Below are 23179 nucleotides of genomic sequence, written 5' to 3'. Positions count from 1 at the left end.
CCCTCTCTACATTTAGGCAGCTGCATTCAAGAACGACACCTGCAGATGGAACCCAGAGCTGAACGTGGAACGGGCAGGGCAGTCTCAATGGAGTGCCATTAGTTGTGGAATTTGCAGACATTATGCTGAGGTTAAATCTTGCAAACTTTAGGAACTAATGCATTTTTGAACCCATGTAGCAAATAGCTCAGCTATACGATGTCCCCAGCACTGTGCCCCTGGAATAAATAACCTAGATTCCTCTTATAAATAAACAGCTTCAGTGTATGAGGGACGGGAGAATGGTTTGTTAGCCTAGAAATGTTGACATATCATTTAAAGAATGTAATGGTAGCTAGAATGTATGGCAGTGGAATCTGTTGAAAAACACAATTGGCTTTTGATCAGAGATTCAAGTGTCAAAGTCCTTTACAAATATTAACTAAACACCTTCAGGAGGTAGGGAAGTAAATATTATCATCTCCATTTTATGAGAAGGGAAATTGAGACCGGTTATGTGACATGTTCAAGGCCACAAAGAACCACCAGCAGAGGAGGATAAGGATTTGGGAGTTCCTGATTCCCAGTCCTATGTTCTGGCCACTAAGCCACGCTAACACTGTACTCCTATATAATTCTGAGGCTCTCTTTTCCCCTAATTTACTGATTGTCAATTTACCAATCAAAATATGGGGAGGACTCTTCTCCCCTCGCAGTATCAACTGAAGCCTAAGCCCATTGTGCACATTCTTAAATTCCTCTTAAATTTTGGGCCAGAGTAGTTTTGAAACATAGGTGAGCAATGCTGTGTAAAAAGCAAGTGGTTTATACTATAGGGTTCTGACCTATTGTGACATGTAAATGTTCAAGTTTTAGAATGTAGAACTTGGAGCAAGTACCCTGTTCTGTTCTCTTTGGCAACTAATATAGCTTATAATAGCAACATTCGTGTTCGGATTACCTTTTAGGGGGTTGGGTTTCTTTAATCAAGAGTAGGCTGCATTTAAAGCTGTGGGTTTGATGCATCTTAAATGATCGAGGTAAGAAATTCAAGATACTTTACTGCAAAAAGTTCTAATCTACTGTTGGTTCCCATTTTGAAGCTGTGTTTTGTCATTACTTACTGAAAAATAAAATCTCTGGTGTTCATTAACTAGATGCTAAATTGTACTTAGTATTTGTACTAGACTTGTGTTCTGATCAAAACCACATCCGGAGTACCAAATAAAACCGGTTAGGAAAACCAACAGTTGGTTGCAGCTAAGTGAGCAAATCACCCAGGCTGGAAAAGGGTTATGGCCTGGTTAAAACACAAGACGCAATTAGAGCTAATAAACATGATGTCTAGAGGCCCAGTGCAGATTTCCTTGTCTGAATGTCTTGAATAATTTGGTATTGGACTTGTGCATGTGAGCTCACTAGTGGGTTTTTCTGCACATATATCACAATCTGGCCCTAAATATCTTGCGCAATTAGGAATAAAGGGTGGGTTTTTAAAGGTGCCAGGCACCCAACTCTTGCTAAATTTTAGTGGGATTTAGGTACCTAACTCCCCGGGGCCTCTTTAAAAATCCTAGCCTAAAGGTATAAGCTGAGCCCACAGAAAGATATGGCAGCTAGAAAGTAGCAAAATACCTTGTGTGTTGGACATTTAACATTCTTTTAAAGTGGAAAAGTCGACGTGACTGCTGTAATAGACCTGCAGCAGTATGTCATCTAGTCCATTCGTCTTCCACCGTAGGAGTGTCTCTGCCAGCTCAGACTTCAGTACTTTGTCCAATTCAGCTTTAAATGACCCAAGCAATGTGGCTCATTAGGGTGTTAATCATGGAATCCTACTCAAATTCCAGGACGAGACAGCCTGCATAGTTTAAACACCACACTAGCATTTATTTATTGTCCTAAGCTGGTGTGCTGTGTTGCTATACACTTTTACACTGCCTTTGGATTCCACACCAGAAGTGGCTGCATTTCTGCAATGGGTGAAGCAATTCCTGCATGCAAGTTTTTATCATCTTTCTGGGTAATATGTTTCCACTACTACTTTCCTCCTAAGATCTCAACACTTTGCAAATATTCAGGAATCAAGACTCGCATCCCTGTTCTGAAGTAGGGGAGTTTTGCTGTCCCCACTTGACAGATGAAGTGAAATTGTAGCACACTATGTCTATCATTCAAGGTCACAACACATCGTGTGGCGGAGCAGAGCCTTGAACTCAGGTCTCTTGTCTCCCGGGTCTGCATTATTTGGAGTAGAAACAGAGATTTAATTGGATCTGAGCAGACTCCTGCAAAACAGCAGCCAGAATGTTTTAAATTTTGGGCTCAACTTGAATAACAAGTTGTTCGTTATTGTTTCCTTTGAACTCTATTCACATCAGTTCCTGTTCTATGTTCCTATTTTGCCTCCCATTTTAATCACTGACATTAAGCTTTCCACCATCCCCATTCCACTCAGACTTCCTGTTTTCTGGACCTTTCTGTTTTTTGGGTATATGTGACTTGGGAACTGTAATGTCCTGGGTTTGGTTCTGAAAACGTGCCTAAAAAGCTAGACTTGGAATAAAGTAGAATAACTGAAGGCAAAGGGTACTGATTTCCCATCTTATATAGTAAACATGGCAGAACAGAAATTAAAATGAATGTAAAAATTTATCAGGAGCCAATTTGCATGCCGATGTCTGGATTAGCTAGCCCTTAGCCAGCCATAGAAATTTGAACTTTCATAAAAATTAGTGTGATGCTTCATTAGTTCCAGCTGAAAGTTTACTTTGTAATTAAGAAAATTTGCTTCCTTTTCCTAATTAACCTAAATGTAATTGATCTTCCACACTGAGGTACTTGCAACTATATTTAGAATAAAAGGGCTACCACTCTGGAAAGTTTAAAATATCTTTAGTTGCATGATGGTAGCCTGGTCTAGACAGGAGACCAGACTTGTGCTCTGCCACTAATTCACTCAATGGCTTGATTTGTGGCACAGATGTACTTTGCAATAGCCACCTTTATAAATTCACTAATTAATTAATGGGAAAGTGCAAGGTGATGGTGACCTTATAATCAGTTGCATTTTAGTCTCTTGAAACCTAGTCTTTGCCCTGGACTCTGCTGTTATCAAAGTGGTAAGGTAGGCATGCTCATGCTGAAGAGGTGTGCTCACCCTTGCTTCTTAATGGCCTAAAGTCTTTATCATCTCCTCCTCCTCTTCTGTTATTCTTAGCCTCCTTGCCCACTTCTGTATCTGTAATTGACTCTCCAGGACCCATACCGTTCTCAGCATCTTTGCTGGGGCTGCCAACAAGAGTACCTAACTGTGGGAGCCGATTCTGTGAGGTGCATAGCTGTGCAGCAGAAACTACAGCAGCCATCTTACTTCCTATACCACCAAAAGCTGTCAGAAGGTAATAACTTTGAAAAACAGGCCTAAAAATAAATAAATGATATTCAATGCATCAGATAGTTTAGCACCCAAGTGTGCACCCAATATTTCAAATGCCAGTACTATGACTACACACAAGTATTTGTGCATGCAATTAGCTAATTAAATACACTTGTGCGTGAAACAGCTATATGTTGGTATAGCAGCTGTCTATGCAACTTAGGGACACAGCTGTGCATGCATTTTGCACCTACAGTTGCATACCTCAACTTTATGAAATCAAACCCTATTTTTCAATTGATCTAAATATGCACACACAGATCAGGCATCAAATACATAGTACTGGCCAAACAAATACTCATATACTCAATTAAGAGAACCTGGTGTAGCCACATGTATACAGAACAGGGGTTGTCAAAATCATCTGTAGAAGTGGTCTGTATGTTTATGACAAGCACTGCGGTTTGACAGCCTCTGAGAGTTGGTACCACAAGTGATACGTATTCAGAAAATGGTTTTTATATCTCATATACACTTAAATTCCCTTTGCTGTTTCAGCTGCATATGATATTCTCTTTCACTTTGTCCTTCAGCTGAGACATGGCACTAGATTCTGTTCTCATTAATACTAATGTAAGTCAAACTGATTTATCTAAGATACTTGTAGCATGCAAAACATTAATTTTTAGATGCCAAATCCAGAGTAGCTCCAGTGTATCAGGATTTGGCCCACTGTCCATAAATTTGAATACATTAATTTTAAAAAGTCAAAATGAGACAAGTACATTGCAATTATAGATATCTTTTATTATCTTTCACCTTTCTACCCTTTGTTCTCTCCCATGCTTTACCCCATCCCTCATTTTGATGTTTTCAGCTTAAATTGTATACTCATGCACACCAGGGCATGCTTGAAACAACAAGAAAACAGTCTGAAATTCCTGTGTGGTATTGCTGTGTGCTGTTAAATAACTGCCACGTTCCAGCAGAGGTGGCTTCATTTCAATACTGGGGGAAGCAATCCATTTGTACATCAGTTTAGTTAGTTTGCAAAGCTAATCCACTTCACAGTCCACCCGGATCAATTAATACCTTAGACTGTAAACTATTATTATTATTCAAATGTAACCATTACTAGCACTTTTTACTATTATTCCAGTGGAACATATTCCTTTTGGTCACCTTGTCTGCAGCATAGGCCTATGATGGAAGATAGATTTTGTTTCATCATCTGTTTTCCCGTAGATCACATCAAATGAAATAGCTACATGGGTGATATGAGTGCCAAAAGGAGTGATGCCAAGTTGTATGAAAAGTTTAAAGTGGCAGCACCGGAAATGCTGGCTCAAATCATCCAGCTGCTTGCATTGTGCCATAAAATGAACATCCATGTGCCACGAGGGGTCAAGAACCTCTTCGAGTTCACATGGGAGGAGCTAACAGTAACGACAGAAAGGAAAGCCATCACTGGAGAATACTGTCCTGTGGTCTATTTAGTCCCCACCATGGAATCATCTTTCTCTAGCACGACCTACAAGAGCCATACGGGGACGAAATCTATCCCCAAAAGCACAATGCCAGAGCCCAGCTATCTGTCTCCTTCAGCAGAAAATCAACAAATACTCCTCAAGTTCCAGCGAAGGTCAGTCCACCTGCTGAGCGAACTCCTCAAGCTGAAGATGAAGGTGATGATTGATTCTGTTACTGGTAAGGACACCTGAGTAATGTAATTACGTAAGTTTTCTTTCGCTACACCGACACAACACCACAATAGAACCTGCCCCTGGCCTGGGAAACTGTGCTAGAATCTTTATGGTAACCCCTTGCTCCCATTAACCATGTTGAAATATGACTGTAGCAAGTGTGCCCGTGACCCTAGCATGGAGAGGCCCTTAGATAGCCATTCAACCCAGTTATCTCTACATCTGTTCAATGCCTTTGAGCAGATATGGCAATTCAGGTAACTTCCTACATAGTTGTCAGTCATAGAGCTTAAGGCCAGACGGGACCCACAGATCATCTAATCTGACCTCCTGCACATCAGACCACTACCCACACCTAGTTACTCTTGCACTGAGCCCAATCACCTGGATTAGACTGAAGTCTTATAGCCCTCTGGAGAGTAAACTATTGTGTGCCACAGGCAGAGAATGGGAGGGAGCTAGGTGCATCAATGCCTGAGGCCCCTGCAATGGCAGAGAACCTATGTGGTGAGTGTGCCCAGATGAGCCTAGTAAGCAACCCCCATCCAGCATGCTAGAGGAAGGTGAAACCCCCACTCTCCAAGGTTCCTGCCAATCTGACCTGGGGGAAACTTCATTCCCACTCCCTAAAATGGTGATCCCAAGCATGTGAGCAAGACACAACAGCTAAGCATCTGAGAGAGACCATTCTCTGTACTGCCTCAGTTAAACTGATCTGATATGTCAAACTTTTCAAATGACACCATCAGCTCTGGAGGAGACAGCATATTAACACTTCTATGCACTTGTTATCTTAGGGAGAAACTGATTTATTAATAGAAGATGGCATTAACAGGGAGAGACCTCTAATTTTTTTCTACATGATTTTTTTTCCCTCAGGATGTAGTTCCGATGAGGTTACCAGAAAGTTTTTGGAGGCAGGTCAGCTGCTATGTCCCAAGAACCAAGAGGAGGCAACTGAATTAATGGCACAAGCACCCAAAAAAAGAGGTGGGGGTAGAAAACAGTATCCATGTTTTTGAAGGCTGTGATACAATTGTATCCTTCTTATGGAAAATAAAATAAATAAACTTAATAGTTTGCCTGTATAAGTGGGCCTTTTCTTACAAGGATCTCAAAAGCCCAAAAGGGCTTTACACATGCTAATGAATTCTCACAATACTCCATGAAGGTATCCATTTTACAGAGAAGGGGGCCTGAGGCACTGAGATATTACCTGACAGAAAATTAATGGCAGAGCTTGGGAAAGAACCCAGGATTCCTCAGTTCTAGCGCCCTCCTCTGTCCACAATAAATAGATTTCCCACCTCTTTAGTACTCTTCACTGTACTAAATTCATTATTATTAAGGGCTCCAAACAAGTGTGGGATGCTACTGTACTAAGTTGTGAACAAAGAAGAGCTCCCAGGCTACATAGACAAGACAAAAAAGGGCATGGAGAAGAAATTATAATCATAACCCCATTTTACAGATGAGGCAAAGAGAGATTGAGTGACTTGCCCAAGGTCATGCAAAAGGCTATGAAAAGTAGGGAATTGAGCCCAGATCTCCTGAGTCCCAGTCCAGTGCTTTAATCCCAGGAACATCTTTCCTCTCTTCCTCTGGCCCCAGGTTTACAAACCAGGCTGACAAGACTTGTGACACAACTGAGGCGTTTGTCTTTATTTCCATAGCTATTTTCATTTGAAAGTTCTTGGTTGGTTTTAACTTCTAAACCCCAGTTTCTGCTTAATCCCAGTGTCAGCCAGCACCTGCAAGCCCATCCCTATTTCCTCCACCATCCAACTAATACACCAAGTCTCTGTGTCCTGCCTCACCTTCTCACTCGCTTCAAAGGAAAACAAACTACCAAAGGCCCCAGGTAAGTGTGATTCCTAGGGAACGCCTCACCCTCACCGTGAATAGCAAGTGCTTTACCCTCAGCCAAAAGAAAGGCCCATATAGGAGTTTGTGACAGGCAGGGTGGGGGATCCCTCATCTACATTATTAATATCAGCGTCACTCCCAACTACACAGGCAAATATACCAGCAAACGATGGGAGATGCTAGACAGCCTGGGTGAAGTTTTGACTGAACTATCTATCTTAGTGTAGTAACGAGAGCCATATATGTACCTAAGTGCCTTACAATCTTTTTAACACATTTATTTACCCACCCAATGCCCCTGTGAGATAGGTCAGTGCTATTCTCTCCATTTTACCGATGGAGAAGTAAGGCACAGAAAGGCTAAGTGACTTGTCCAAGCTCATACAGGAGATCTGTAGCAGAGCAAGTAACGGACCCCACATCTCCTGATTTCCCGGCTAGCATCCTAACTCCTGGATCATCTTTTCTCCCTGCCCCCAAACAAGCAATCTTCAGGATCTTTTTATTCAGATGAATGTAGAACTGTGTTCCATTTTGGTATTCTGCTTTTTTCCCTTCAAGGCTCCTTCCCGAAATCCCTTCTACTGTTCCCATGTGTGTGTTGCATATACTGACTTCTGCTTTATTCCATTACAGTTACAACTGCTCAGAAATTTCCTGATGAAAAAGGGGAGAATATTTTCATGAAAAATATCCCCATTTTTCAGATGGCTTTAAAATTACAGTGGTTTGTAGATGTGATGGAGCAGGGTCTGAAAAGGGTACTATGGCTATTCAGAGACAAGCTATTGCTTCTTATTATTTTTTAGAGCGGAAATTAATATAACTTTCAGACAGGTACAACTTGTCCATAGTGAAAAGGGGGTTAATGTAATCTCAGCTCCCCCATCCCTTTGCACAGATAAGATTCTCAGGGCAAGGGCAATAAGAGGGAATGTTTAGGAGACTAGCTGCTTTTAGCCTTTGTCTTAACATTTACTTTTGCAGGTTCCTCTAAATTCAAACCTATGCAGGAAGTGATAAATGTTGACCATCAGCATGACCCATGCCCTGAAGCCAGGCAGAAGCTCAGAGAAATGTGCCGACATATGTAAGCATCTCCAATGGCCAAGGCTAAAGCCTAAGGCATGGGTGGGAAAAAGACTCAAGTGGTGGGATAGAAACATAGAAAAGTCCATGCCAGATCAGATTTATGGTCAGTCTTGTTCAATATCATGTCTCCAGCAGTGGCCAGCAATAGATTTTTGATCAGAAGGCAACCCCATAAGAGACAATTATGGAATAATCTACCCACAAAAGTTTCTTCCTAATTCCTCTCAGTTAGTGGCTGGTTTACAATGAAGCATGAGGGCTCATATCTCGAAAACTGTTTTTGGCTGATAGGTTTCTCTTGTCTGATTAACTTCAGGTTTCAAGGAAATATGCATTTTAAAGAGTTGTGTTTGTTTATCTGGCATAGAAATAAACACTCTGAGCACATCTGTATTGGCCATGAAGCTATAGGCCCTCCCTCCCAGGTAGCTGACTTGAATTGAAAGACTAGAATGCCAGCAAGGTTCTCTGGAAGATAACTTTTGACAACAATTAATGATAGATATATATATAACTAGTGCCTGTCATCCTGAGATACCCCAAAGTGCTTTAAAGACCACAGAGATTTCAGCCATCTCTGGAGCAGAACATAATATCCAATCTGTGTCCCACAACAGTGTCAGAGGAGGGGAAGCAAAAGGTTAGTTTTTAAATTGAAACTGCAGGGGGAATTTATGATGACACAATCTGTAATTACCCAAACTGGAATTTAATGATAATGCTATGGTTTAGGCTCCTATTTGTGAGAAATGTTCCCTTTGATCTTTCCTGACCACAAGAAGATAGGATCTAAAAACAACTATTAGAAATGTAAAGAGGGGGAAATGATCAGTATTAGTAAATGGAAGGGGATGAACTCAGTAGGGGAATAGAATATTATCTTCAAGATGTATAGAGTATTACATCACTGGGGGGGGGGTTTAAAAAGAAAATAAAAACTCTAGCAAATAAAGTGCTATAAAAAGAAGAAGGAATGGGTGGCTCAGAGAATTGCTAGTGAGGAATGAACTTTTCACTGACAGGCTGGTAGTTGTTACCATCAGATGGCTAGTTGGTGACCAGTCTCACATCTGGTTCCCATTGGCTAGATATCCACATGACAGAAAATTGGCACTGAAGGATGCCCTTCGTGGTAGTCCCAATAGAGAGGCCAAGAACTGACTGAAAGAGCATCCCTCTCACTTCTAGAGATGTCCCCCCAACCCAGGTCAGGGATGAAGCACGTTAGCGAGTGGAGAGGGTCGGCAGTAGCTTGCACTGTATCTCATTGTGTGTTACTTGTTTTGTGGATGCATTTCTTTTCATCCAGTACCTTTCAGAAGCAGTAAACTCACTACTTTAAAACAGAGAATGAGAGAGAGAAAAAAATTAATAAGATTCTCTAAAAAGAAAAGTGGGCAGGGCCCTTTCTTGACAAAGGTGTTCCCCCCCCCCCCCCCCAAAAAAAAAGCCTGACTTGTACAGTAGTAATCTCAAAATAAATGCAGAGGGCCAGACCCTCAGCTGGTATAAATTAATGAAATCAATAGAGCCACACCTGTTCATGCCAGCTGAGGGCCTCACCCCCTGGCCTCATGAGTTTGGAATGTTTCAGAGACAGACAACTTCTTTATTCCTATTCACTTTAGAGAGGAAGAGAAGGCTGCAATGAAAGCAAAGGGCCATACCAAACCCCTAATAGTGCAAAACTATGCCACTGTGCTCGGGTCACCGTCCATCTCCTCTAGGAAAAGTGGGCAGCTGGTCCCACCGCCAACAGAACGCAAGCCTAAACCACCAAAGCTCTATTTTGCCTTTCCTGATGGGACAGCATTTATTTTGTATCCTTCTATTGAAACCAAGGGAATAGGGTGGTTTATAACAGGATTTACAGGGAGATGCTTCTTCTGTGCCACTCCACAGCCATAAACTGGTCACGCAATATCAGGCCCTAGATTAACATAGGCTCCCCCGATACTAAACCCCCTGAACCACATAGTAGCGACACAAGTACCATTGCCTTTCCTTGGTGAAATATCAAAATGTACAGAACATGGCACAAAGAAAGAGTTGCTGAGGGAGCCAGGCTTTCGGGTTAGTTCCCTACGGATGTCCAAAGAGGAACAAAATATTGTAGATAGTTACTGAATGCTCATTCTAAGGAGAAATCAACCCCTGGTATATCCTAGGGGGAGATAGTGCTCATCCATGAGTTAGATATTTTTTGGTGAGGGACTGGGAGGGGAGGATTTATAGTGGCAAGATTAATAGACGCTAAGGTTGACTGCCTTCCAATGTGTCTTGAAGCGAAAGGAGAACAGTGCTTTTTCATGGGCTAAGAGAAAATTCAGACTGGAAAGTGATCAGATTTAGTTAGACACACATGTACACATTCCTGCCTATAACACACCCTTGTACCACATAACAACCCAGGATAACATAGTTGAGAGAGAAGATGAGTTCTCCAGGTGCTTTGAGGCTCAGTGGATTCCTGGAGACTACTTTGATCTGATTTCCTGTGAGCACCCAATGACAGATTAACCTTTCCTATTCCCTCAATTGAAACTAACTTTTTCCCCCTGCATTTGTTCCTACTTGCATTTGTCTTGATCCTAGAGATCAGAGAGCCAGCCAATGGGTTCTAACAAAAGGTGTGCTCAAGCCACACTGAAACAAAAAGTGGAAGCATTGTCTATAAAAGCATTGTATAGTATTTGCTTTGGTTCTCACCTGACTGTTGGATGAAGTCCTGCATTTAGAACCTAATCTCACGCTGATTGAAGTCAGTGGGAATGGAGAAGGTCATTGGCTTTTGCCATGTGAACATAAGATCGGCTAGACTAGGTCAGACCAATGATCCATCTAGCCCAGTACCCTGTCTTCCGACAGTGGCCAATGCCAGGTGCTTCAGAAGGAATGAACAGAACGGGTAATCATCAAGTGATCCATCCCCTGTCGCCCATCTGGTCCTTACATGAACCATTGCTAGGGATGGGTGAACACCAAAAGACTCAAAGGTTTGGTTTACCAAGCACTAAGAAACTCGGATTACTCAGCCAAACCTCACCTAAGGCATCCAGACATCATTGGCCTGCCAAACTGTGATGTGAATCTCATGGGAGCAGGTGATTTCTAGGGCTTTTTCCTGGGCTGGAAAGACCATAAGAAAAGCCCCTTTTGTGACATTTACAATGGTCACACTTAAAATGTTTCTATTCATTTGAAATATTTTACTGGCCAGAGAGAGATTTCTATTATAACTGGTAGACTCTCTCAAATTGGTAGTGCAACCAATGTTGGTGCTCAGCTGCCAGGATGATTAGGGTGATGTATACATTTAGGTTAGATAGATGGAATAGATTAAGTTAGATTTTGTCCCTTTTGCTTCTGGTCCCAATTATGATGAGGAAGTTCAAAGACACAGAAGTTATTATTATTCATACGGTAGTAGCACCTAGGAGCCCCAGGCATGGAGCAGGACCCCTTTGTGCTAGGTGCTGTACAAACACAGAACAAAAAGATGGTCCCTGCCCGAAAGTGCTAACAATCTAAGCATGCGCTTTTGTACGTTTAGAAATGTAACCAAGCTGTTTTGAATCCCCAGATAATTCCAGTTCAGGTTCAAAGAACACACCAAGTTTTGGATCCATTTTTCGTGCTACCCGGGCAAGTTTTCCCAATGCTAATTGTAGGCCAGTGATTTTCACTGAAAACCCCTTTGCCTAGCATAGCTGGAAACGCTGGCATTCAGCTGTCATTCGTAATTAATAACCCCGTCCATCCCCCAAAAGACCCTGAAATTGTTGGGAATAGTGGGGAGACATGCAGCATCTTTCCCAGCATAATTAAATTTTCATAAATTAAACTTTCAGTTCCAGTCCTTCAGGAGGTTCACAGACTGTTAAAAGGCAAGGGGGGGACGAGGGTGCTGTCTAAACTACTCTTGATTCCTTCCCTCCATCTCTGAGGCAATTTCTGCCCACTACCTTTCTCCAAAGGAGCTCCATTGCAGTTCAATTTGTGGTTGTTTCACAAGAGCTCATGTTCAGTTTGACCTTTTGACTGAACTGGGAATTAAGAATTTAAAGCAGCTAGTCAAAAAATTCGTATAATTTCTCTAGTTTAAATGAATCCATTCATCACATTTTATCCAGTCTCTGCTTTCTAATACCTTTCTAATATAAATGCTTTCTAATATAAAACACAAAGGGCTCATTTGGCGACATTCTTCCTTTTTTTATTCTGTTTCTAGCTCCTCACTTTGGTTAATAGAATCAATTGCTGCAGTGTCGGTTGTGACGATGTCAGTGAATTAAGCCCTTAAAGAACTGGCGCTCGAGTGAGAGACAGACCCTGTGCTCAGTCAGACAATCTTTATTCAGCTGTCTGTAATTCAACCTAATCTCTAATAGTTTAGCAAAATGCACATATCATCAATACTAAGGATGGAAAGGCATTTTGGAAGTATTTGCAACCAGGATCAGGTGTTTGCCACTATGCCAAGATGCTATATAATGGGAGTAATTGGTAGCACAGCAGTAACTTTGTAGCTGATAGTTATTTCTAGACGGAGGAATTGCTCTTATGTTTTTCTACACACAAATACCCACCCACTTACCTTTCAGGCTGAGTGACTTATTTTAGCATCAGAAAAGCATCAAGAAAGAACAAAAGTAAAGTTTCCATGGTGTATGTCACCCTCTTTGTGATAGTCTGCAGCAGAACTGGTTGGAAAATGATTTTTTAAAACACATCCACAATTTTCATTAACATTTTTAAAAAATCATTCTTGTCAAAATGGTCATTCCAAAATTTTGACTTTTTTGAAAAGCTTAACCCCCCAAATTTTTTGGCAAACACGCTGTCAAACACCCAGAAATGTTCAGGACCAAAAACATGTAGATTTTTGACTGGAAATTTTCAGGTGTTTTGTTTTCTGATGAAAAATCAACCATTTTCAAGGAGGCAGACACTCTGCACAAATTTTCACATTGTCAAATTTTTTGTCGAAAAATAGTTTTGACCAAAGATCTTCATCTAGCTCTCATCTGCCTCAACCATGAGAACACAATGGCTACTGTCTCTACACATAAACACGGTCCTTAGAAATTTGAAGTACATGAGAAAAGGCATTACAGCTTCCTAACTACAGACACCACACTTATTATTTATTTTAGTAATCTATACTGGTGCTGTTCATCAGTAAAGCTGCCAATTGCAAAAGACATTTTAACAAATGCCTTGCTTCCTAAGAAAATTTCCTTGTTCCTTGATATTACAAAAGTTTGATCAAACTGTCAGGGTTCCTTCCCCACTCTGAACTCTAGGGTGCAGATGTGGGGATCCGCATGAAAGACCCCAAAGCTTATTCTTACCAGCTTAGGTTAAAAACTTCCCCAAGGTACAAACTTTGCCTTGTCCTTGAACAGTATGCTGCCTCCACCAAGCGTTTTAAACAAAGAACAGGGAAAGAGACCACTTGGAGATGTCTTCCCCCCAAAATATCCTCCCAAGCCGCACACCCCCTTTCCTGGGGAGGCTTGAGAATAGTATCCTAACCAATTGGTTACACAATCATCAAAGACCCAAACCCCTGGATCTTGGAACAATGGAAAAATAAGTCAGGTTCTTAAAAGAAGGGTTTTATTAAAAGAACGGTAAAAATCATCTCTGTAAAATCAGGATGGAAAATACTTTACAGGGTATTTAGATTCAAAACACAGAGGATCCCCCTCTGGGCAAAACCTTAAAGTTAGAGAAAACAGGAATAAACCTCCCTCTTAACACAGGGAAAATTCACATAAAACAAAAGATAAACTAATCCGCCTTGCCTGGCTTACCTATACTGGTTGCAATATTGGAGACTTGGATTAGGATGGGTTGGAGAAGATGGATTTCTCTCTGGCCTCTCTCAGTCCCAAGAGAGAACTACCACTTAAAAAGCACAAAACAAAAGCCTTCCTCCCCACCCCCACCCAAGATTGGAAAGTATCTTGTCCCCTTATTGGTCCTTTGGGTCAGGTGCCAGCCAGGTTAGCTGAGCTTCTTAACCTTTACAGGTAACAGGATGTTGCCTCTGGCCAGGAGGGATTTTAAAGCACTGTATACAGAAAGGTGGTTACCCTTCCCTTTATATTTATGACATAGCCAAAAATCATAGATCTTGTACTGTGCCCTGAATATTGTCAAACTCTGGTTCTAGTAGCCATGTGAATGGAGCTGGTTCCAGAGATGTAGGACAAAGGTATTCCCTCAGAGGCTATTCTGTGGTACAGAACTTATGCTTCTGCTAGGGTACTGTTAGGTACTGTGAGTTTCAGGAAATGGGGCTAGTGTGATGGTGGTGGAGGAAGGGAACAAAACAAATATGGTTGCCTTGGGAGGCCAAAAATGTCTTGGGCACTGTGAGGTCCAAATGCAAGAACTGGAGTTGGTGCTTCTTCTAATGTGGCAAGATGCAGTTGGACAGAGCATCCCAGAAGGTCTCTTATATGTAAGTAAAAAGAAAAGGAGGACTTGTGGCACCTTAAAGACTAACACATTTATTAGAGCATAAGCTTTTGTGAGCTACAGCTCACTTCATCGGATGCATGCCAATGAAGTGAGCTGTAGCTCACAAAAGCTTATGCTCTAATAAATTTGTTAATCTTGAAGGTGCCACAAGTCCTCCTTTTCTTTCTGCGGACACAGACTAACACGGCTGCTACTCTGAGACCTTATATGTAAGTGTTGACAGTACTTGACAGTATGTATAAGTTACCCAACAGGAAATATTGCTGCTTGCCAGTTCCCCATGTGCTGTGTGGGAAAAACAATCACCCTTCTCTTTAATAATGCTCCAAGTCTAGCTCTTCTGGCCTCTTTTATAGCTGACTACCAGGCATGTGTGCATTATTCCTTCAAAGCCAGGTGAGTGGATTTTAACCTACTTCTATAGTGTAGATAATTCGTGGGGGAGGGGGGAGGGGCAAAGTACTGATGCCCGTTTTCCAGAGCTGTTGAGCAGCTCCCATTAAATCCTGGGAAATGTGGGAATTCAACACCTCTGAAAATCAGGCCGGGGGATCTAATATAAGTGATTGACTGAGTCCCCAGCAACCGGAAATGGTGGCTTATTGTACTGGTGTAGATGGTGGTGGAAACAGTGGACGGAACAGTACATGATACAGTGTCATGTATCAAAAGCAGACTGAAAGAAACAATAACCATAGCTCTAAAACAGAAGAGCACATGTTGTGAGAGAGCTTAAAATATTTGCAGCTAACATTATAACCCGTGCATTACATAAAGCCTATTGATACCTAGTGCATGCAATGACTTTCTATTACAGGTGCAGCCCTGTCAGAACACAGAGCTGACACATTGCAACCCTAGGGGTTTGAAATCATCCAGAGGGGTGGTGTCAATGGGGCAAGGGGGAGAAATCTTTCTAAATGGTAACATTTAATTTCTAAGGTATGAGGACTTGCCAGTGCTCTTGGATTATGGTTTTTCATACTTTATTATTGTCTATTTATTTGTATTCCCATAGCACCTAGCAGCCCCAGACTTGGATCCAGACCCCCTTCTCTATTGTATCAAACAGATGCTGCTTGTCTTTACTTTCAAGGCCCTTGCAGGCCTTTCCCCATCTTTTGCTTTGGACATTCATTAGCTAATGTTGCCATATCAGTTCAAGAAGAGGTGTGCAAGGACATTTTAATGAATTAGTAGGTGGGGTTATTGTTGTGTTCTCATCAGTTTAGGCCTGAATCCTGCAAACACTTAGGCACCCAAGTAACCTTATGCACGTGCGCAACAATCCCATTGACAACTCATGCATAAATTTACTCATGCGCTCAAGTGTTTGCAAGACTGGGTTCTTGGTAATTCTGTATTGCTTCCATTTGGGTTGTGCATAAGACTCTAGGCTCCTGGAGTGCTTTTCCAGCTAAGGACACCAGCATACTTTACAAATATTACCTAAGCAAGTCTCTGAACCCTGTGAGGTAGACATTATCATCTCTATTTTACAGATGGGTAGACTGAAGGCACAGAGAAGTTAAAAGATTCACATTGCTAATTGATAATGAACAAAGGAACACAACCCAGAGGTCTCAACTCCAATCAAATGGTTCCTTCTCATTAATAATAACTGAATATACTATAAAAAAGAGTCTCCTATAACTAAGGATAGGATTCTGCCATGGAAGCCACGCCGAATAACTGACCGGTGGTCAGCCTGGGGTCACTGAACAGCCGCTGCCAGAACAGCGGCCGCGGTCAGTCCTGGGGCTGCCAGAGCAGCGGTCCCCAGCCTGCAGACCAGTGGGGACCGCTTTATCTGGGGCTGAAGCAGCAGCGGTCAGCCCTGCCGCAGGAGCAGTGGTGGAGCTGGAGCAGCTGCAAGCCCTGGGAGTGCTGTGTTTCTACCCAGAGGGTATTTTTAGTGAAAGTCAGGGACGGGTCACGGGCTTCCGTGCAATTTTTTATTTATTGCTTGCAACCTGCCCCTGACTTTTACTAAAAATACCCGTGATAGAATCTCACCCTGACCTATTACTTACTGTTTATGCTTATCATCCCCATCATTCTTTCTGGAAGAAAGACAATTAATTCTCCTGACCCTTAACCTTTGCACAGAATGGTATTGGTGCTTATTAATGGTGCCTGTAAGAGTTTAATCCCAGCGGGTGTAACTGATGGTTACTGTGCTTGCCATAGCTCAGGTAGAAAAGGTCATCAGAGAGCTGAGCAATGTGTATGAAAGGGAAGGGGAGCAGAACAGAGCAAATCTGTTCGAGTAGTGGTGCTCAGGGTTGCACTGGGTTTATGTGATTCTCCGTAAGAGTGTAAAGATCTTAGTTGAGAATTCTCCCCTGAGTGTTGGATGTTTATTATGATCAGTCCAGCCAATCAACACAAAGTCTAACTCGTATTTCCCCTTCTGTCCTGCCCAGCTGTTCACTTGCATTGATGATGGATCTTGAAGGAGGAGCAGTCAGGGACAGAGATGGATATTTGACTCACAAGTGGAGTTGGGCTTCAAAGACCCAGACTTTTCAGTCTTTAGAATTTCAGGTACAAAACTGAACTCTTGCTAAGTGTCAATATTCACAGACCTAATAGAGTCAAAAATTATGAACATTCCCAGACTTCAGAATAGCTGTCTGTGTAGTGTGGTTTTGCACCAGGAACACTTTTGATCCTGTCTGAGTTCTTCTGTTCGATGTGATGGTGGTAGATGCGTTGTATTTTATTTCTGCCTATTCCCTCTGATACTACTTTGGCACCCAGTCTCAATCTGCAGATTATTTCTAAAGTATCAAACCTGCAATAATATGGCCTTGGAAAGATGTAACTTATCATCTCAGTTTCCGGCTATATCTTCTTGAAAAAGATGGGTCTGCGGCATTATTAGTTCGAAAAGAAGCTGTGTGCCATCAGACTGAGGAGACCTTCTTAAATGAAGGCTGAAATTTTCAAAGACTCCTAAGAGATATGGGTGCCTAATTCTGATTACTGTTTATGGAAATTTGGCATCCAAATCACTTAGGTGGCTCTAAAAATCTCAGCTGAATTGTTTAACGCTAACTCAGATAGGACAGGTTGAATGGACTGAAGATTTATGAACCAGAAGCTTCACTGGTTTGTGCTCACTGAAGAAAATGTAGCTGACGCCAGGCTATCTCCCAAGAATTAATTACCCCAGGATGCTAATTGTTTCTGTTTGAGGGTGTTCTCCTGGAATACTGCAGACTAAAGCCCAAATCCTGTGAGATGTTGTTTTGAGCACCCTCAACTTCTGGTCTGAATGAAGCAACCATACCAGTTGGAAATCACAATCCTGTGGGGCTGTGACAAATTCACAGAATTTAACTTTGAGGAGTTTCTCATACGTCACTTCATTTTCAGAACCCCCTGTATTTCCTTTTAGTCTCAGTTTTGACAGAAGAGAGATTTCCCATCAAAATCATTTGAATTTCTGCATGTTTTCAATATAGAAACCTGTCCCTGATTAACAAATGAACTCAGTTTTGCTCCAAGGAGGCATAAACTCTGGCAAAATGTGTTAGAGGTGTTTCACAGACCTGGGAAGCTATCAGGTGGAAAGATGGATACAAATCTCCTGGAGTAGTATGTAGTAGGAAAATGGTGGCAGCAAAAATGAAGGCATAATTTACCCTGTCCATTATCTTCCTCAGATAAATGAACAGCTAAAACTGAAGGTACTTGGTCAAAATTCCATTACTCTTTCTTTTTCCTGTTTGAATGAGACCATCAATATGTCTTTGTCAAGAACTCCATGTGCACACACACCCAAAGCTGAAAAATGGGTAAGCAGCAGTAATATATATATGAATTACACCCAGGAGGATGGCTGATGGGTGCCCCACTAATTGCTAGCCAGTTTTAAATCCATTAACCAACCATAGTATGTGAAATATGGCTAAAATATTGCTATTTTCACTGACCTAGTCAAGCCTATTTACTAGAGTGATAAAATAAGGACAGGTCCTAAACTTGAACCAAACATAAAACTTGTTTTGTACAGTGGAAGTCATTAAAACTCTCGGTATTTGTTCATCTCTTCCTCTCTCAGGCTTTACAAAGGTGCATGTCACCATGGGACACAGTGCAATTACTAAGGAGCTATTTCCGCTCCTAAGAATAGGAAGGTACCATAGAATCATAGAATATCAGGGTTGGAAGGGACCTCAGGAGGTCATCTAGTCCAACCCCCTGCTCAAAGCAGGACCAATCCCCAACTAAATCAGGACCATAATCATTGCAGGGGACTAGAGAGGCAAATGTTGAGGTTTTAATGGTATCTACTCTAGTTTTAGATAAGTTCAGTTAATATTTTGAGCTATTGTTTTGCATGTGACTTTGCATTTCTTGTTTTTGAAGTAGACCAGAAGCAGAAACGATTCAGTATCGAGCCTGATCCTGCATTCCTTATATATCCCAAATGCCCAATGAACCATCAAACCGTACTGTGCTGAACCTAGTGCAACTGAGAAAGGGACAAAGATAACTTTTTGCTACCTCTGTGCCCCAAATCCAGTGACTGACCTGGTATCTGATCCCCCATGGCCACACCAAGCTGTGGTCAGCTACAACAGAGCCCCCCTGGGTTGTTCTTGCACCACTTGTGCCATCGTTCCCTGACCTTGCTGCCCTCTACGTAGGGATTGAGAAGAGGATGGGTGTAGAATCATTGTACCAGTTCCGTTCCACCCATGGCTTCTCCTTACCTTGGCTTTCTGATTACAGTGTGCTGCTGAAGCAGTGCAAAGGAGCAGAGGGAGGGACTGCAGGAGGGAGCTGAAGATCTGGCCTTAGGTGTGCAAAAAATGCAGGATCAGGCCCATAGTGAGGCATGAATGACCTATTTCTAAACTACGGGGTGTTATCAGAGACATTCTTTACATTTGTAAGTCTTAGACTGTGAGCTTTTCAGGCAGGGATGGTATGGAAGGTACTTATTGCACTGTGGGTATTACTATAATACAAATATTAAGAATAATCAGAAATATTTCCCACTGACTTGCAACCAGAAATGCTACAATTCACATGAAAGGGTGGTTTTCTTCCAATTTCCAGCCTAGTTTCCTCATCTGAGGGGTGTAGCTAAACCGTGGGTTATGCTTCACCCACCCTTCCTATGCACTAGTGGTGACATTTACTCCAGGATAAGGGGGCTAGTGCCAAGCCTTAAGCACTTGAAATCCTGTGTTAAGGGTCTGGCTGAGTGGGGCTTTTATGGTACATAAGTAAGTAGTCAGCAGGAATAAACCTTGCATGGGACCTCTGTACTGGAGTGAATTGCCCCCTGAGCCCCAGGCATTACAGTATAGTGCTGTTTTGCTTGCAAATGCTTTTACCTCAGGTTTTGACTTATCAGCAAAAGCAAACATTACATTTAAGGAAAGTAGATAAACAATACATCCCCTTGTTTTAAGACTGGATGTTTTTAAATTGCTTCCCAAGGCTCCCATTGACCTTTGAAAAGTAACCCCTAGGAACTACATTGAAACCTACCTTAGAGACAACCCTCTCTTTTAAGAATCATTCCTAGGTCCTTCCCTAAATATTTATATTGTGGATGCACTTTTATAGAAAGACAGTCTTTCAATTAAAATGCTTTATTAGCCCAGAGGCTGCCTTCATAGGCTGCCTGAGTGACATATTTCTCCACCATTTGGTATTAATTGGGCCAGACTTTATACTTAGAATTCATCATCCTCCCAGCTGGCATTTTTGTTTTTACTGTTTTCACTTTTAGAAGACAGATAAAATAAAATAAAAGGTTTATTCATCATACAGAGAGGAAATCTGTCAACTTCAAAACCAAACAGTATGTGGCAAATAAATACATGTCTTTACTTGCTGCTAACCTCTTAGCCAATTTAAGCTGAAAGAATGTTTGAAATCCCATTTCCTTTTAAAATCTTTTCTTTACTTTTTGCATTTCCCTCTCAGTGACATGCCCTCTCAGTGATATGGTCGACTTCATTTTCAGGTTTTCAGTGCTGAAAAGGCAGGACTGCAGGGGAAAATGATGGGAAAATGAATGTTACCATTGAATTAAGAGAGGGTAAAATCTTGGAAGCATTTTTTAGTGGTGATAGATTTGTAAAAGCTTGTCTAAATTTTGGGCCTGATTCTAGTGTCCTTTAAGAACTTTAGATTTGGTGTGGAATGCTAGCTTCATTTTTCTAGTATCTGAGAACGGGCCAGATCTTCAGGTGTAAATTAGTGTTGCTCCAGTGACTTCAGTTTACACTAATTAGGGATCTGGCCAATTTAAATCACATATATGTAGATGCTAGACATTCTGGATAGCTTTCAAAATGTTCTTGCTCTCCATGTTTGAAAATGCAAGTTTCACTGAAATATATCAGGTTTCAGAGGAACAGCCGTGTTAGTCTGTATTCGCAAAAAGAAAAGGAGTACTTGTGGCACCTTAGAGACTAACCAATTTATTTGAGCATGAGCTTTCGTGAGCTACAGCTCACTTCTGTAGCTCACGAAAGCTCATGCTCAAATAAATTGGTTAGTCTCTAAGGTGCCACAAGTACTCCTTTTCTTTTTACTGAAATATATAAATTTCTATGAAATATTTAAAAATCTATTCTCACTATTGTCAAGGAGAGTTTGCATTCAGTAGGAAACATTCTTCATAGGTCAGTGCTGAGTCAATATGGAACTGTTATGCTGTAGGAGGTCATAGAATTTAAGGCCAGAAGGGACCACCAGATCATCTAGTCTGACCTCCTGTATATCCCAGGCCACCAACACCACCCAGCACCTGCTTACTAAACCCAACAACTGAAATTAGCTCAAAATATTACAGCCCACAGAAGACTAGACTATTATGTGTCACAGGCAGAGAACAGGAAGGACAGGTGCACCAATGCCTGAGGCCCCTCAATGGCAACAAATTGTTTAGATGAGATGTACCCAAAGGATCCTGGCAAGCAAGCAACATCCACACACTGCAGGGGAAGGCCAAAAAAACCCTCAATGTCACTGCCAATCTGACCTGGGGGGAAAATCCCTTCCCAAATGCGTATATGACAATCATTAGCAAATTTGCGGATGATACTAAACTGGGAGGAGTGGTAGATATGCTGGAGGGCAGGGATAGGATACAGAGGGACCTAGATAAATTGGAGGATTGGGCCAAAAGAAATCTGATGAGGTTCAAGAAGGATAAGTGCAGGGTCCTGCACTTAGGACGGAAGAACCCAATGCACAGCTACAGAGTAGGGACCGAATGGCTAGGCAGCAGTTCTGCGGAAAAGGACCTAGGGGTGACAGTGGATGAGAAGCTGGATATGAGTCAGCAGTGTGCCCTTGTTGCCAAGAAGGCCAATGGCATTTTGGGATGTATAAGTAGGGGCATAGCGAGCAGATCGAGGGACGTGATCGTTCCCCTCTATTCGACATTGGTGAGGCCTCATCTGGAGTACTGTGTCCAGTTTTGGGCCCCACACTACAAGAAGGATGTGGATAAATTGGAAAGAGTCCAGCGAAGGGCAACAAAAATGATTAGGGGTCTGGAACACATGACTTATGAGGAGAGGCTGAGGGAACTGGGATTGTTTAGTCTGCAGAAGAGAAGAATGAGGGGGGATTTGATGGCTGCTTTCAACTACCTGAGAGGTGGTTCCAGAGAGGATGGTTCTAGACTATTCTCAGTGGTAGAAGAGGACAGGACAAGGAGTAATGGTCTCAAGTTGCAGTGGGGGAGGTTTAGGTTGGATATTAGGAAAAACTTTTTCACTAGGAGGGTGGTGAAACACTGGAATGTGTTGCCTAGGGAGGTAGTGGAATCTTCTTCCTTAGAAGTTTTTAAGGTCAGGCTTGACAAAGGCCTGGCTGGGATGATTTAATTGGGGATTGGTCCTGCTTTTGAGCAGGGGGTTGGACTAGATGACCTCCTGAGGTCCCTTCCAATCCTGATATTCTATGATTCTATGATTATGATTAGACCCTGAGCATGTGAGCAAGAACAAGCCAGTGAAGCATGAGAGAGAGAGATAGAGAGAGAGAATGCACGGTGCCACCTCAGAGCACTGGTTCATCCTGTCCAAGTTCTCATCTCCAGCTGTGATCATCTCTGATGCTTTGTAGGAAGGAGACAAAAAACCCAGAACACATTGCGGGGGGCGGGGGGACAGGAGGGCAAGATCCATTCCTGATCTCTGCAGGTGACTGGCTGAAGGCTTGAAGCAGGAAATTTTAGGAATATCCCACATGAACCAGAAGGGACCTTCACGGCTGCCAAGCCCTGCCCTCCACCATCACAAGCGACGCTGTCATACAATCCCACTCTTACATTTGTCCAGCTTTCTCTCAAAAATAATCCCTCCACTTATTTGATTCTCTGTGGACTTGGTCTCTTCTTTTACATACCACAAACTCTTCATAGTTAGTGGTCATTCTCACTTTGTACAGCACTGTAGGGTAACTTCAATGCCCTCTGTCTGAGTTAAATCCTCTCTAAAGTTCACCTGAAAACTTCAGTTTACTTTGTTTAAAATGGACACATTTCTACTCCGCTTTCCCTTTCCATAATTATATCCTTCAAGACGTCTCTCATTACAAATAAATACAATAATCAGCCTGTAGGAATATTTACCTCCATCTTTTATCCCATTTAAATTTCCATTTAAAACAAGATCACTCTTTC

At 42.0% G+C, this 23179-nt stretch overlaps 1 protein-coding gene across 1 annotated transcript in view; it reads left to right on the top strand.

The window, feature by feature from the left end:
* Nucleotides 1-4635: 4635 nt before the first annotated feature.
* Nucleotides 4636-23179, top strand: part of C7H3orf20 (chromosome 7 C3orf20 homolog) — a 49907-nt gene continuing 31363 nt past the window's right edge. Inside the window, exons 1-9 of the mRNA XM_073354737.1 lie at nucleotides 4636-5058; nucleotides 5583-5609; nucleotides 5958-6051; nucleotides 6800-6922; nucleotides 7915-8017; nucleotides 9648-9839; nucleotides 14755-14907; nucleotides 16938-17058; nucleotides 18183-18314. Of these exons, the coding sequence (XP_073210838.1) occupies nucleotides 4636-5058; nucleotides 5583-5609; nucleotides 5958-6051; nucleotides 6800-6922; nucleotides 7915-8017; nucleotides 9648-9839; nucleotides 14755-14907; nucleotides 16938-17058; nucleotides 18183-18314 (1368 nt within the window). The remainder of the gene's footprint in view (nucleotides 5059-5582; nucleotides 5610-5957; nucleotides 6052-6799; nucleotides 6923-7914; nucleotides 8018-9647; nucleotides 9840-14754; nucleotides 14908-16937; nucleotides 17059-18182; nucleotides 18315-23179) is intronic.

Source organism: Lepidochelys kempii, chromosome 7, assembly GCF_965140265.1.
Source record: "Lepidochelys kempii isolate rLepKem1 chromosome 7, rLepKem1.hap2, whole genome shotgun sequence".
NCBI lineage: Eukaryota > Metazoa > Chordata > Testudines > Cheloniidae > Lepidochelys > Lepidochelys kempii.
The sequence above is the reverse complement of the archived record's forward strand: the minus strand, read 5'-3'. Positions and strand labels throughout refer to the sequence as shown.